The following is a 16,253-nucleotide window of genomic DNA, read 5'->3' as shown; positions in this document are numbered from 1 at the left end:
TTGGGAGTGCTAGTCTGAAGGCTCCAACAATAATCAGCTATCATGTTTATGTTCCAGTAAACTTGGTATTGCTCCTCCATGGTACGAATATATTGGTGAAAGCGTTCCCCTTGTTCCTCGCTCAGGTCACCGAGATTTTCAGGAAAACGGTTTAAAAGACTATGGGTAAAGCAGCCTAATGCTCATGTTGCATCCAAGTCGCTGCAAGTGCATTAGTAATTGTTCAGCGTGCTGAACTTGGCCATCAGATTTCCTATTACCCAAAAAATTTTTTACTACCCAAACGAATTCTTCCCACGTACATTTCTCGTTAACTGTCATATAGCTGATAAAGTTTTTATCATTTATTAACTTTCTAATTTTGAAATTAATTATCAATCTTTCAAAAATAAATAAATAAATAAAATGTGTTGTAGATTTCATGCCAAAAGAATGCCATGTTCTTCAATATGAAAATACTGACATGCATAAAACAAATCTTACCAAAGATATCAGGCAAACTTTAATTTCCTCATTTCATAGTGGAGACCATAAGAAACAATTTATTTTACTATGAATTATGCAATCGATTTGTTGCAGCAAATATACCGTTGAAGAAACTTAAAAACAAAACATTGCGCTTATTTTTGAAGAGAAACTGTAAAAATAATATTGCAGAGGAATCAACTTTAATAAAGAATTACTTGTCCCAAGTGTACGATGACGTCAGTATTGTGTGATTGCACAGAAACATTAGAAACTTAAGATTCCTAATCCTAATTTTTTTCTATTTTATTTATTTATTTATTTTACATAGTTCTTTTGTAGGCGATTAATAGAGTTAGAACAGATATTTGGACAGCAGTAGATGAAACTACAAATTCTAATGGGCAATATGCGGCAAACATTATAGCAGGAAAATTATCTGTTGAAGCAGCTGGTGCACCACATTTACTGGCATCGAAAATATTTGAAAAAAACATTATGTGACAGTGGCACGTTTTACCAATGAGTAATTCTATTATGTATTAAAAAAATGCATTTTTATCAGAACGATTTAAATTAACTTCGGCATTAGTGTTCAAATTGCATCTTAGTAACGGCAATCAGATTGGGTATATTTACCAATGCACGGTTGCAAAGTTGCATTAACATTGTTGCACAATCTGGGCAAATTTGCAACTCTGCTATGTGATTTAGTCTGTGATCCAATTTCTGAAATGATAATATTAATTCAAATATTATAATTAATTAATTACATTAATACATTATGGCCCATGGGGATCAAATACGAAAAACTAAAACGGACGGCTTTGCATACTTTGTTAAATGTGGCAAACATCTCGAAGTATTTTATCCCAACTTAATTCATGTAATCAATATAAAGATTTCAATGGTTTAATTTCCAACGTAAAAAAAAGTGTTTCTAGAAGCTCATTTGAGGATCTAAACCTTCCAGGAGGCCTTACCGGAGTGTTCATTGCCTCCAGAAACTACGATGTCATGGATTGAAGCGGCAACATATTATTGTGATCATTTTGACGATATAAAAAAAGGTTCGTTTATTGCTATTCATAATTTTATGAGATTTAACTCCACATGTTGAAATGCATCGCCGATGCTGAATACTATTTCCAACAAAAGCATCTCAAACATAATTTGGCTTATATAAAAACCCATTTTACCAACTTAAAAAGCAAGTATAACTAGATTAGAGACCATTGGGCTGACCTTATATCAGCCTGTGGATATAGTAGAGGAATTGTATAAACGATTGGGAGATACACCGGAGAGAGTAGATGAAATGGCATTTAAAAAGCTGCAAGATACTTTAAAAAAAATACCGGGTACCAAGAACTTAAAGTTGTCAGCAAAGTATTGCAAGGAGAAAATGTAGAAAAGGATTTAAAATGAAAACCACGGAAATTTCTAATTATAACATCATGTGATGTTATGAGAGATTCTTCTCTAGGTGTAAAAATGAAATTTTAACGAAGATTAAGATCGCTGATTATGTAAAACAATCAAATAAATATAGATCTGAAAGAAAACCAGACGTTGCGTATAAAATTTATGTTTCCTAAAGCTTGCCTAAAGCGCCCAATTTTCCATTTTCGGGTCTAAATCCCCCGTTTTTATCGCCTATTTTAGGGTCTAGTTTAGCTTTTTTTACATGGCTGTAAAACTCTGCCATACAATTTTTGAATTATGCTCTTGTCAGGTATAGGACGATGTGGAAGTGCTGTAGCAAAATTTTGCGCAATTTAGCTTATCGATGAGTTTTAATGTATCCAGTGACAATTTCCACTTCTTTAATTGTGTACTGCTGTATGTTGACGAATTTCGGTCAGTAAAAACCAGTAATCAAACGAGTAATTAAATTTTAGAAAAGAAAATGTATCTTTTTCCACAGCATTCGATTTTGCAATTTCAAAGTTAAATTATAAAATGTTACACAATTTTAATTTTTTTTTCCAAAGACTTTTACAGGGCTACCTACGATATTACCGACAAAAATATCCAAAATAATTTAATTTTTTTTAAGAAATCTCATTAATTTAAAGCATAACCTTTAATAAAATCGACAAAAAAAAACCATTACATCCATTCGACTCTGAATCTGAAATCCCTATGGCCACTTTTAAAAAGATGAACTGTGTAACTGGACTGTTATATAACCTTATAGTTTTAAATAAGAGTTCTAGATATTACATATAACACTACATTTTGATATTTTAGAAATTTATAAACTTAGGTTAAGGTTACCTGGTTACAATGAACAGAGGAATTATTTAGAACTTCTTGACAACTACGTATTGAATTTTCACCGTTTGTGAGGTTTATTGTCTCAACTCAACTCTTCATTACGGAAATTTATTTACATAGCTTATTAGTACCAAGATTTCGTACCCAGTTCATTTAACCATCATTTCATACAGTTTTTTGTGTAATTTTGTATCAGTCATCCAGTATTTGTAATTTATTGTTCCGTAAACGGGTAGCTACTTGACAATAAAAGACTTTTATTATTATTGGCATTGAACTCATTTCAGTACACCAAAAATACAATTACGGGAATTTTCTTGTATTTGTCACACTTTCTTTTACTTCCGTACAACAGAGGAAGAAGTTATTCCAGATGTTAAGTTAAATTTATGTACGAACACAAATACATGTTTGATGCTATTCTGACTAGGCAGATTACATTATTCGGAAAAACCACCGTGTAACGTACATTTTAGTTTTGGCTCAGTTTCAACAAATATTTTTATGAATCAAACCAAAACGACCATTTTATGTTATAATTACTTTAACACACTTCACATAAATAAACAGCTCAAATAAACTTACATGCAGGTACCTCGCCTGTAATAATTTCTAGTTGGTTACTTGGCTTTTCTGTGTGTATATGTAACGCTGTCCAAATTCAATTGGCTTTTACGGCATGAAAAGTTGCGTGCAAGATAAACTCAATACATTAAAATTTATATAGTATATTATTTCTTAAAAAGCCACTGCGCAATCGAGCGTTTTGTAACGGATTTTCTAACAATCGTTGATATTTATAGATCCAATAAAAGTTAGTACCAGATTAAAATTAGAACCTAGCGTTTTAAAAATACACTACCTATACGGCTTGATTGCTCTGTAATCTTAAAGCGGTAAATATCAATATCGTATTGGTTTGTTATTTTTCTTGCACTTGGAGAATAACATTTCAAAAAAAAAATCACATTCGTTGCAATTGTTTTATTCCATAACGTCAGCACAAAAAAATTTTGTGGAGATAAATTGTAAACAGAAACAAAGAGTGAGTTAAAATGTAAAGGGGTTATTATTCTGGTTTATTATTCTAGGGCCAATAACTTTGTACAAATGTGAACCAGAAGTGATTAAATGATCTGTTTTCTGTCTTGATAAAACTGCTCAACTAAATGTACGTAAAAATGCCAGTAAAATATAAATTACTTCTCAAAATTCGGTATGTTCTAAAATCCACTTCTTGTTCTTTAAACCATGCTTTTCAACTCAGCATATTCCAGACATACAACACTGATTACTTATTATTATTTGCTTCATATAAAGTTTTTGTATATAAAGAAAAGTACATTAGCCCGTATTCAGCGCTGTCGATTATTTTTAGTGGATGTCTATTAAGCCCTTAATCAACGTCTATTAAATTTGCCTATTCAGCGCCAATGTTGATCCGCTAAATAACGTCACTTAGACATTTTTTTAATCAATATTTTAATCGACGACATAACCGTCTTTAAATAATTATTTATGTTGACATTCATATAAAATCGGTCAAAATGGATAACGTTCTGCAAGAAATTCAGTTTATTGAAGAAGTTGAAAATAATTTCAACATATATCCGTTGGCTCGTGCTCGTGGTGTTTTCCGTCCGCGTATTAATACTTTTGCGGAATTTTCAGAAAAGGAATTCATAAAACGCTATCGATTAAAAAAACATACATTCCGATATGTGTTAGACTTAATTAAAGAAGATTTAAGATTGCAGACCTACAATTCGAATAATATTAGTCCGGAAATGCAGCTCCTCATAGCGCTACGATTTTTTGCCAAAGCAAGTTATCAAACAGAAACAGGTAATCTTCCCGCTAAAGGAGGAGTATTATTTTTTACTAAAAGTGTATTATTCATTAGGAGATCTGCACGGTGTTAGTCAGGCTTCCGTGAGTAGGATTGTACTAAAGGTAGCTCGAGCTTTAGCTTCTCGACTACCTCAGTTTGTTAATTGGCCAGAAAATTTTCGTGAGCTCAAGCGAAATTTTTACAATATTAGGGCATTTCCTGGGGTGGTGGGTTGCATTGATTGCACCCATATTAAAATAAAGAATCCTGATGGACGTCGACCGCTGTTATACTGCTGCAGGAAAGGTTTTTATTCATTGAATGTGCAAGTTATTTGCGATTCAAACACCAGAATCATGGACATTGTAACCAGATGGAGGGGGAACGTCCATGATTCTAGAATTTTTAACAATTCCCGCATTAAAGAGGATTTTGAGGTAGCTATCCCCTTGTATCCGTATTTCTAACATAATTAAAAATGTTTCCACATTTAGAGCAATCTAAAACAAGGGATTCTTTTGGGTGATAGTGGGTATGCCTGTACTCGATATATGTTGACACCATTGCTACAACCAAGAACAGCAGCAGAGCTAAGATACAATGCTGCGCATAAAGGAACTAGAGTGGTTATTGAACACTGCTTTGGTCGATGGAAAAACATGTTCAAGGCACTGAGGCGAAACTTGGAGACAAAATTAAGCACTGCAAAAATAGTAATTGTTGCAACAGCAATACTTTACAATATTCGCCTCGAGAGGGACAATAACTTTGAAGATGATTCGTCAGAATCAGATAGTGATAATGACGATCAACCTATTCGACCCAATCCCAGAAATGAACAAGGAAATATTTTTAGACGTTTATTTATTCAACGATATTTTGGTAACAACAATAGGTAATTAAGATTTGAAACGTTTTATTTTTGATCTTGTAATTTTTCTATTTGTAATTTTAATAACTGTTGTTTTAATAAAAATGTTCTTTTTTCATGTATTCTTCTTGCGTTTTCACGGCGCAGCTTAGCCTTGAACAGAACTTCTTCATGTTTCACTTTTAAATTTATAAATTCTATTTCTTTTTCATAATACGCTGTTTCGTTTTTTTTCCTAGTTTGAATTTGGTCCTCATGGATCGAAACCATTTTGTGCTGAACGTTTAATTTTTTGTTTTTATTTTTTATTGACGGTGAAGAAGAGATCTCCGGAAGATTCTGTAAATCCAACTGAGGAGCAAAAAATTCGGTTGGAGATTGACTACAAATAAAATAAGTATATGTATCTATTTTTTTCACAATATTCACTAAAATAAAGTACCTTCCACAAGGTATTATAAAGCCACTTTCTGGGTCAACTAAACCATCAGTTGATGTTGGGACCTGAAATAGAATTTCGATATTGAATTACAGTTATCTTATGTATTTTGTTCTTTAACTAACAGTGTCCTGGACTTTTCTATCCTGAACAACATCGGAATCAAAGAGGGCTTCGTCCTCTTCAAAATCAACTGGACAAATGTCGGCAATTGCCCAGTCTAGTGCACTAGGTTCGCTTTGTGACGGACCCCCTCCAGTTTTTTTTAAACTTTTTTTAAAGGAGCCCACCTAAAATTGTTTAAGAATAAAATATACATGTTAGAATAATATATGGTTCCCTTTTACTGATGTTTTTGCCTCTTGCTTCAACCTATAATAGGCATTTCTAAGGGACTCTCCATCCCGATGGCATTCACTGCCACTCGCGGTCAACTGCATGGCTAACTGACTCCATAGTTCCCTTTTTCTCTTATTTATTTTCGGTTCCGACATTTTGCTTTCTAAAACTTGAGCATGTGTCTTTACGAAGCTAATTATGTGTGACTTTTCTTCCTCCGTAAAATTTTTGTTTCTTTTATGTCTTTTTTTTTCATCTTCTGATTGCTTTGTCTTCGCCCTAAGTAAATACAGGGTTAGTCACGAGAGAATTACTTCTGAAAATTATTTTTACGCAACCCAAAATACGAATACCATATACCATTTGATACTAACTGAATTTAAAATGAAATGCTTAATCCATGATTGCTTTGAGTTTGGCAATCTCATTTTGACAATTGTGGAAAAGGAGGTTACGCGAGTGTCCATGCTGGTACCGCAGCCAGCCGGAAATCTCCTCCGGTGCCGCTAATAAATTTGTCAGTGTGCCTCTTGATCTTTTGCAACCGATTAATCACGAGAAAATTATTTCTAAAAATTCCTTTTACGGCATTTTATTCAAAGGTTACAACACAAACTCAAACAAGTAAGTAAATAATTTAACTACTAATCTGTTGAAAATGTTGGGCATTTTGGGGGGATGCTACGGCTTTTTTGTAAATGGATGGCCGAAGAAGTCCAGAGGTTGCAGATTTGCACTTCGAAGAGGCTCTAGGTTACGCAGAGATGGCGAATTAACACATGCACATTAGCGGCGAACAACATTGGTAGAGCACTTACGGCTTCAGTATAGCCCAGATTGATCTGACTGTATGTCGTCGATCCAATGGGGCTCTAGAGGCGAGTCAACGATGAAAAAAAATGTTAAAAATTAATTAACGTCAAAGTGACACTGCCAAAGTCAAAGCAATCATGGATTAGGCATTTCATTTTAAATTTAGATAATATCAAGTGGTACAGGGTATTAGTATTTTGGGTTGCGTAAAAATAATTTTCAGAAGTAATTCTCTCATGACTAACCCTGTATATTCAGTAACAACTTGTCTTCATACCTTTTTGTTTGCTAATTGTTTACATTAGCTTCGCGTTCTCCGTCCACTAAAAACCCGCCATTACCCCTAGACGCGTTGGTGACCATATAAATTATTAGCAATGGCTACGTACCATAAAATAGTACATGAATGGGAGTTTTAACTTTTTTTGTGGCACAAGGAGGGTGTAGTATGAAGGTTTTGTAAAAACATTTTCGGCAAAATCGGCTACTGGCTAATGTAAACAATTACCTACCTTTTGTTTTTGGTGAGCTGCTTAACATACTTACATGCTGCAAATTTGCTTTCAATCAACTCCTTGAACTCACAAATAACACAAATTGAATGTCTGCTTATATTTGACACAAGGGATATTGAGATGTCACGAAATTTTGCGACGTTGTCAACCGAATGTTCATTAATTTATTAATTAGTTAATAGAAGCGTAAACAACGGCGGTGAATAGGGCATTCACTAAAATATCGATTTAAAAAATTATTTAGTTTAATCAATTGATTAGTAAAAAAATAGATAAACAATAATTTAAAGAATGGCGCTGAATACGGGTTATTGTTATTAAATATCACTAAATAATTTTTTTCCAATACTACTAAAAAAATAATTATTTTAAGCAGTTATATACTTTATGTTAGATAACAGAAAAAGCTCGCGACTACGTCAGCAAAAATACCGGCACATTTTTCTAATTCTGAACATATTAAAAGTATGAGCTTAATCCCTATGTTCAGTTTTAAAAAAACACACACCAATGTATTGGAAGTATGCAACCAATGTCGCATAAAGCCTCCTTCATTAAAAAAACTAAAAGTCAACTTGTTTATTGTCAAAAATATTTTACAAAAATGTAAACAATATTTATACTTGAAGCATCTGCCACAAATAAAATAGAACAAATTATGTTTAACTGAAGAAAAGGAGTTAAATCATACAAAGCTTATGTTACGCAGAAGAAAACCCAATGTCTTCATTAATTTCATTCCAACCACTTTGGAATTTCTTGTTCTACAAAATCAGGTGTGTATTTTTTACGTAACATTGATTACATACCTCTAGTGCATTGATGTGTGTTTTTTATAAATGAATATAGGGATTAGACTCATACTTACCTTCATATGTTCAGTTAAAAAATGTCCCGGTACGTATGCATCACACGATTTTTAATTGAAAAGAAGGGAAAAAAATACTTCTAACAGTTTGTGATCAATCGTAGCAAAAGAATATTGCGTACTCTCGTGTAAAGCTGATCATTCATTCCCCTGCGGTTAATCCAATAAACTTCATTCTCATCGATTTCAATAGTTATTGCTTGCAAAAAAAAAAAAAACTAAAGAGTAGTACACTTATTACTTTAGTAAGAAGGACGTCTGCCACAACCTTAATATTTTTAATTATTCAGAGAGGCAATAATAACTATGTACTTCTTTTAAATAAAATTTATGGCAGTATAAACACTTAAAGCGTATGATTGAAAAATTTCCTCATTAAAGGGTGATAGTAAATCATGTTATTAATAATGTTCCAGACATTTAAACTCTCAACCGGAGTCTTTTTTTAGTAGACAGGCGTTCCCATAGAACATCCTTGCTTTACTACGCTCATAAAAAAAGGAGCTGCGGGGGTGTTATTTATGCCGCTGGTTTTTACTTTATAGAGGTTATCACAAACCAAACATCGGAAAACCTAGTTTTATAATTTTTCAAAGAAACGAGATTTGTTGGATTTATACTTCAGGAGCGAGGGAAGTTCTGTCGAAATTAACTTCGACCATTTTTTTTTTAATATAAGGTATATTTTTTTAACGGATTTTCATAAATTATTAAATCACGATTATAATAATATAAAAACGTTGTGTTGTATTAGTATTAACTAAATTATACAAATTATTTAAATGAAGAGATATACACATCTAGTTGCCATATATTGACAGGTAACAAATGAAATGAATGAAAAGTTTGCCTAACCAGCGAGCGTAGCGAGCGAGTAGCCTAAATTTCATGAGTAGGTGAATTTTCGTTTACCTTCGACTGGAATACAAAATTTTATTTTATACTTTTGTCGTTTTTTTTTTTAATATGTATAAATAACAACATTCCGCAACCTTTAATGCAGTATTTGGCTGTGAGTTTTACATACCATTGTTTATTCTTTTCAACGTCAAACTTTTTATGAAAACGCGTCTTGATTTACAGTAAACTCATTTGACGTTGGGTGTATACCTTGTAAAACTTTTATGACTTAAGCAGCTTAAGTCAAAGCACCCTTATAAGTCAAACTTGCTTAATTCAGTTAACAGCTCCATTATGACGACAATGGACAGTAATAATCCTTGCGGTTCGGGTCCTTACAATAGCCAGTTTGACTTATAAGAGTGGTTTGGTTTAAGCCGCTTAAGTCATAAAAGTTTTACAAGGTATATGTCAAATAAGTTTACTTGTACAATGGATCAGGTAATTGTACCACAAGAAGTAGCATTTAATATTTCATTAAAACTTTTTGAATAATAAAAATTGGTTTTCTTACTTTGAAATTTACTGAATCAGGGAATATTAGAGTAAATATTTCCATTTCTACTTCAACTTCGGTTTTCATGGTTATAAAAATGACTGAACTATGGGTAAAAATGACATAAGAGTGGGTAAAATTACATTTTACCATCACAAAAATTGTCGGTAAAAGATAAAAATAACTAAGTATAAAATAAACACAATTACACGATTACTATTAAGTATTTCTTAACATCAAAAATCTTGAACTACCTGTGGAAAATGGTTAAATTTTTCAAACATTTACATAGTTATAAGAATTGGGTCAGTAATAGAGGCCCTACCCGATGGCCTGCTCGCAGCCCAGACTTAACGCCTTTGGATTTATTTTTGTGGTAATACATAAAAAATTTAGCGTATTTGCAACACTTACGTGATTTATTGTACTAAATTAAACTTCAAGCTAAAATAATAGTGGTTACAGAATTTCAATATCTCAATCCGTTTTCAAGATATAAGACCGCGGAGTTTTGTCTGGGGTCCCCTATACATATAATATTTGCATAATTATATACACTGCCCCGCAAAATTAACGCAAAATTTTATTGAATTTTTTTGTAGATAAATTTTATTATTTTTTCTGATTTGGTCTCTAATTCATAATTATTAACTAAAAATGTGTATAAGTAGATTCGAAAATGTGCCCCTTGATCTATTAGAAGTCTTTGTTTTTTTGTAAAAAAATGATGTATCATTTGAAAAATAAGTACAATGAATTTTAAAGGTATTTTTCGCAAATTTTGACAACGTCAAACAAAAATAAATCCCCTGGGCGGGTTTACAGAAACCTCACATCTGAAGAATGTTCTGTTGCAGTGGCTTTGCAAGAAGAAGGGATTAGATTACATCGATCAACATCTTCGTGTGGTTAATTCGACCATATCGCGAGCTCTTCCTCCCTTAAGGGAAACAGGAAGATGTGGCCAGGGTCGAAGAAGTATAACAAAACCCAAAAAATAACAAAATTTGTTACAAAAAAAATTGGCGTTAATTTTGCAAGGCCCTGCATTTCTAAACCCAAATAATATATTGCACCATATTATTTTATAAAATTTTAATAAAAGTAATTTTAACATACACGAAAAAATTCCATAACAATCGGTCCAGAAGTTTCGAAGATTATAATTATTTGTGTAATTAATAAAATTACTACTTAATAGATGACAGACAAACGCAATACTCTTTCACAATCTAGGAGCTACGAAACGTCAAGAAAACGTGAAATCCGCCATTCGTCAGATGGACCGAATTACATTACTATCGGAAAGTAGCAAGTGACATTTTACTCACATATATGCATTAATTTTGAAACACAATTTACTTCCGTTAAGTAAGCATTGCATATGAAGTATATGTATAGTAACTAATCTGTCACAATCTTGACTTATATCTAGTATATTTACCAGTTTACCAATAAACCGATATTACTTTTTTTGGTAAACTTTCTGAATTGTTCATAAATTTAGTGTAATTAGCAACTAAAACATAATAATTAGTAAAAATGGAAAGACTAAGAAGAATACAAATGTAAATGCAAAGTACTTACAAATTTAAACGTTGTTCAAATATCTTTAACTTGTCTGTTACTTTGTTTATGTCAATTCTATTTTTGTCATAGATAAACTCAGTTTATTTTATTTTTAGACATGTCTATTCATTAACGTGGGACTCATAAATGATAATTCTATTCGTTAAAAATATTATAACTACTTTAACATATTTATTAAATTGTCAGCAGCCTGCAGAGGACAAAAAATGTAATAATTTATTCAATAAGTACGTTTTTCAACTTAAAGGAATACTGTTACGTAATTAATTACCTTCGTACCCATTTTATAAATCTTTAAAATAAACTATCTGCTGTTCACGTCATAATAATTTTCCAGGAAAAATATTGGTGACGTAGTGCGTTTCAAGAAATGTTTTCCACCTTCACTTCAATTTAATAATTATTATCTTATAAAATAAATCTGCTATGTAGTTAAACTGATCTAATAAAATTTAAAGAGCATACTGTAGGTGATTAACCCTGATATAAAATAAGAATCATAGTATATTTGATAAACAAACGATGTATGATTTTAAGCAACGAAAGCAGTGGATTTTGCCAAGATTCAATTCATTCAGGTCCTAATTGTTGCTTTTGGCATCGAATAAATCCAATGAGAAATTTATAAATGCACCGTAAAAAACATTCAAACTAACTGTTTACATACGTATTCAGCTAAATCGTAACATTTATTATTATTTTTTTGTTAACGTCAATTATGTTCTCAACATACAACATTGCATATCTAAACGATTTATACCGGATTTATACGGCGTTTTAAAATTTAAACAAGCAGATAAAATGTCACTGTCTTGATATTCATATGTTATTTTTAGAACGATTTTACAATTCACCTTCAACGAAATCTATTTTTAGAACATTTTATTGTAACCAAATTCATATTATCACATTCTACTCTATTATACACGAGTGAATTGTGTACAAAGTTTCGTTTCAGAGATTTGTTACGCGTAACTGTAACTTCCACAATTTATACGAATTTCGGCTAAAACATTTTAATTAAAAGTAAGGTCCTGCACAGTTATTTTTGCAGATTACAATTATCACGAACACTTCCACAAAATCTGAATGGCTATATTTACTTTACCAGTAATTACGTAAATGTTAACTAACAAAGCACATATCACCGTACAGCAAAATAAATAAATAGGTTTGTAGACACCTCATTCCTAATTTTTTCAATTTTCAATGATCTTAGGCGCAAACTGGTCCAACTAATCAAAACGACATCATTTTACCATTGATCTACCATCCAATAATTTTATAGATTTTATTTCAAGAAAAAAACAAAGCATGCATCATTAATTGTTATTTTAGAGTAAATTTTACAAAGTAGTGAATAGTGAAAACTGTCCCCGTTGTGTCAACTAAAAGTGATAGCAGAAAAGAGTAATAATGATATGGTTATCTGAACCAGAAAACTCATTCTTGTCTCAGATAACGTTGTCGACAATTACATATTATTGTTGTACTTCTTTGACGCTGATTATGTATTTGTTTCTGACATAATTAAATTTTGGCTTCTGAAAACATTCGCACATCGTTTACGAAGATGATGTATCTTTTGTTTGCATCTTTAAAATTAGGCAGACGTAAATGCCCCATTGGATCCTTACAACTTAAGAGTTTTTTTAATCAGAAACAAAATTAATAACCGTTAGACTGCTATAAAAGTCTGAAATTACAGAATTTGTTGCAACTTAGTGAAACAGACTAATTCCTTGTCTGTTGGATACAGTTAGAATTGCAATTTTATTCCTTCGCGAATTTAATTTTTTATAAACGTGTTTGTTATTCATTCAAAAATTAATTTTTTAATGACATTATTTTTTTCGTTTAAATTTATTTTACAAGTAGCGTCCACAATGAATCGGAAAAAAATTACATTTATTTTGCTTTCAATATCGTAGTACAATTAATATGTCATTAAACTTGGTTTTTAACAATATTTTTAGTATTACATGTAACATTATGTTAAATGAAATCTGAAAGATATGAAATGCCTACCCAATTGTTGTGAAAATACAGTTGCGTTAGAATTTATTAGTGTTAATGTTATACGCATCAAAATGAACGTAATGTACCACCAAAAAAGTTTATGGATAAAATAATTCCACTGATTTTTTCGCCTGTAAAATTCCATTTCTATTGTTGGGTAAAACAATGAAAACTATTACTTGCACGCTGCAAAATTTCGTCTGCTGCGCACAATGGGGGATGAAAAATACAGCTTATTCTATACCGCTGATTAGAAGATTATTTTTACTAATTGTACCTTCTAAATTACGTCTTATAACTTCAATATTTACTGCGGTATTTTATTAAAGTATGTAGGTATAAAATAATAATAGTGCTAAGAAAGCAAGTATCTAACATCAAATAAGTAATAAATAAGTAAATCCAACTAAATACACAAAAAATTAGTCTAAGGTTATTTAGACCGAACTTCCCTCATCCCTAAAGTACAATCAAACAAATCCAGTTCCTCAGATAAATTATAAAATTTGATTTTGCGATTTTATATGGTAATAAGTTAAAATAAAGATACGTTTTGACTATTAAATTATAGATAAAGAAACATGCTATGCGTCTGTTTTTGATAACAAAATTTTGTGATGGACGTCATCAACTTTTTAGCAAGAACACGTAAATATACATATATAGATTATCAGTTGGAATCAATACATACAATGCAATACTAATAACAGTGGTAGTGGTGCAAATTTTCGGGAAAATGCCATGATTCATGATTTGACCAAATAAATGAACTGCTCCATTCATTAATTTTTTTGTCATCCTGTATAAGTACTTCCAAAACATTGATCTAAGGTTATTTAGCCAGAAATTGTCAATGAGAGAATCGCGCGACATTCGCGTTACCAGTGGAATACAATATAATTTGGATTTTTTTGAGAAATTTTGAATCCCTAGTAGGGGAAAAACTCAAGGCATAAACGAGTATGTTGTTTCATAGATTTAAATGGTATTCACCATGCAAAATTTTGAGGTGATGCCATCAACTTGTCGATGGAGACGATCAGTCAAATTCTGGTTGCCGTTTATTATCTATACTATTCTTAAAATACGTATAAAATTTCACAACAATCAGTCCAGTAGTTTCGGAGATTGTTTGTGATGAAATCGCCAACATACTACAGACAGGCGAAAACGGGGGCTTTTCTCATACTCTCGTTTGAACGTTGGTTTCTCCAAAGATTTTTTTTTTTTTTGTTAATATATGACTCAATAATATCCGTCCACTTATTTTCAGTTGGTCAGATGATTTAGATTATTATCAACATAAATTATAAAAGAGCATAATGTCTGGACAATTTGGGATGTCTTGGTTACATACTACATGACACTACTGCAACTGATAAAAGTCGATAAAATTAAAAATTTACCTGAATTCGATACGAACAAATAATGCGAAAGACATTTATTTGATATGATGTAACTATGGCAAGACTACATTATTTTGGGAAGAATACGGCAAAAATGATCAATTCAGATGTGCTGGAATCGAGATGATTGTTATGAAACCAATAATACAGTCAGTACCTGCATATCAGCAGTATAAATCGATTGCGTTTATTTTCCGAGTTGTTGTAACCTTACCAGAATTCGGTAATCCTTCTCGTCAAACCGCTGTTTTTATCAAAACACGCAACAATACCCCAATTAACGAGTCCCTGGAAATATTTCTACGAAACGAATGCGGTGCGACCTCATTGTTTACAAACAGATTTAAGGTTGGCAGGAATGCAGGAGTCAGCTGTTGCACTCACCAGCAGGAATTCTCCGTCCTGGCCGTCTTGGGGCAGCCCGACGCCCTCTGCCTAAGGAAGGCCTGGAGCTTGTGCTTGACCTCCGTGGAGGCGACGGCGCTCTCCTCATGCTTCTCCTTCTTGCGCAGCGCCTCCAGCTGCTGCCTCTGCCTCAGCTCCTGCAGTTGCTTTTGCCTCTCCCAGAACTCCTTGAGGTGCTGCCGCAGCTGCTGCTCGTGCTGCTCGGCGAGGTGCTGCTGCTGCTGCTGGAAGTGCTGCAGCAGGATCTGGTGCTGAAGCTGGTGTTGCTTCTTGATCTGCAAGATCTGCTGCTCGAGCTCGCGCTCGGGCGCCTCTCGCTGCTCGGCCATCCCCTAGGCACGGTCCATGACACCGTCACCACGCGACACGCACTCACCACTGCTGCCACAACGGCACAACAACTGTCAGAATTAATTCGTCAATTATGTGTGAGGTCATTTCGGTCGCACTGGTTGGAACGCTGAATATAGGAACACACCGCAGCAGCGCGGACGGAAGCGCTGTTGTCGGATCGACACTTATTGATAAGGCAGCCGCGACGGCGGCAGGACCGTCGGCCGGAGGTAGCGTCCTCGCACGGAGCGAACGTGAATCGTGAAGAGAGCGCCTTCCTTTTCCTGCACACGGCTCGCAGCCGTTGTATTCACCTATTCTCTCCTGCTAACACCGGCAACACCTCGGAACAACCTTGGACAATGGCAGGGTCGTCCCATTACAGAAGAATATTTATACAGTGCATCTTTTTTTAAAAGTGGCGATAGGGATTCCCATGCTAAATTTTAGACCCCATATTGACTTTTGTTGCGGTGAAAACCCAGAAATGTTTTTTGATTATTTTGATTAAAAAGTTTACGTACATCGTAGCAGGCTTTGCGCATCATTTTTGACAGCATAATTTTAACTTAATCATTAAACACCTTTACTGCAGTTTTTAGAAAAGAAACAGTGATGGAATTAAAAAATGAATCAAGAAAATAATAGATAATTTCATTGAAATTGCATTTTTGATGTCCACA

General features: G+C 33.0%; 1 protein-coding gene across 1 annotated transcript in view; it reads right to left on the bottom strand.

Annotated features, from left to right (window-relative positions):
- The window catches only part of LOC135121403 (histone deacetylase 7), a 53,702-nt gene extending 37,927 nt beyond the window's left edge, over positions 1-15,775 (bottom strand). The window contains exon 1 of the mRNA XM_064045727.1: positions 15,217-15,775. Within this exon, the coding sequence (XP_063901797.1) occupies positions 15,217-15,566 (350 nt within the window). The 5' untranslated portion in view covers positions 15,567-15,775. The remainder of the gene's footprint in view (positions 1-15,216) is intronic.
- Positions 15,776-16,253: the final 478 nt, after the last annotated feature.

The sequence above is a fragment of the Zophobas morio genome, unplaced genomic scaffold (assembly GCF_036711695.1).
Source record: "Zophobas morio isolate AGI-343-1 ecotype UQ-CSIRO unplaced genomic scaffold, CSIRO_AGI_Zmor_V1 ptg000005l, whole genome shotgun sequence".
Taxonomy (NCBI): Eukaryota; Metazoa; Arthropoda; class Insecta; order Coleoptera; family Tenebrionidae; genus Zophobas; species Zophobas morio.
The sequence above is the reverse complement of the archived record's forward strand: the minus strand, read 5'-3'. Positions and strand labels throughout refer to the sequence as shown.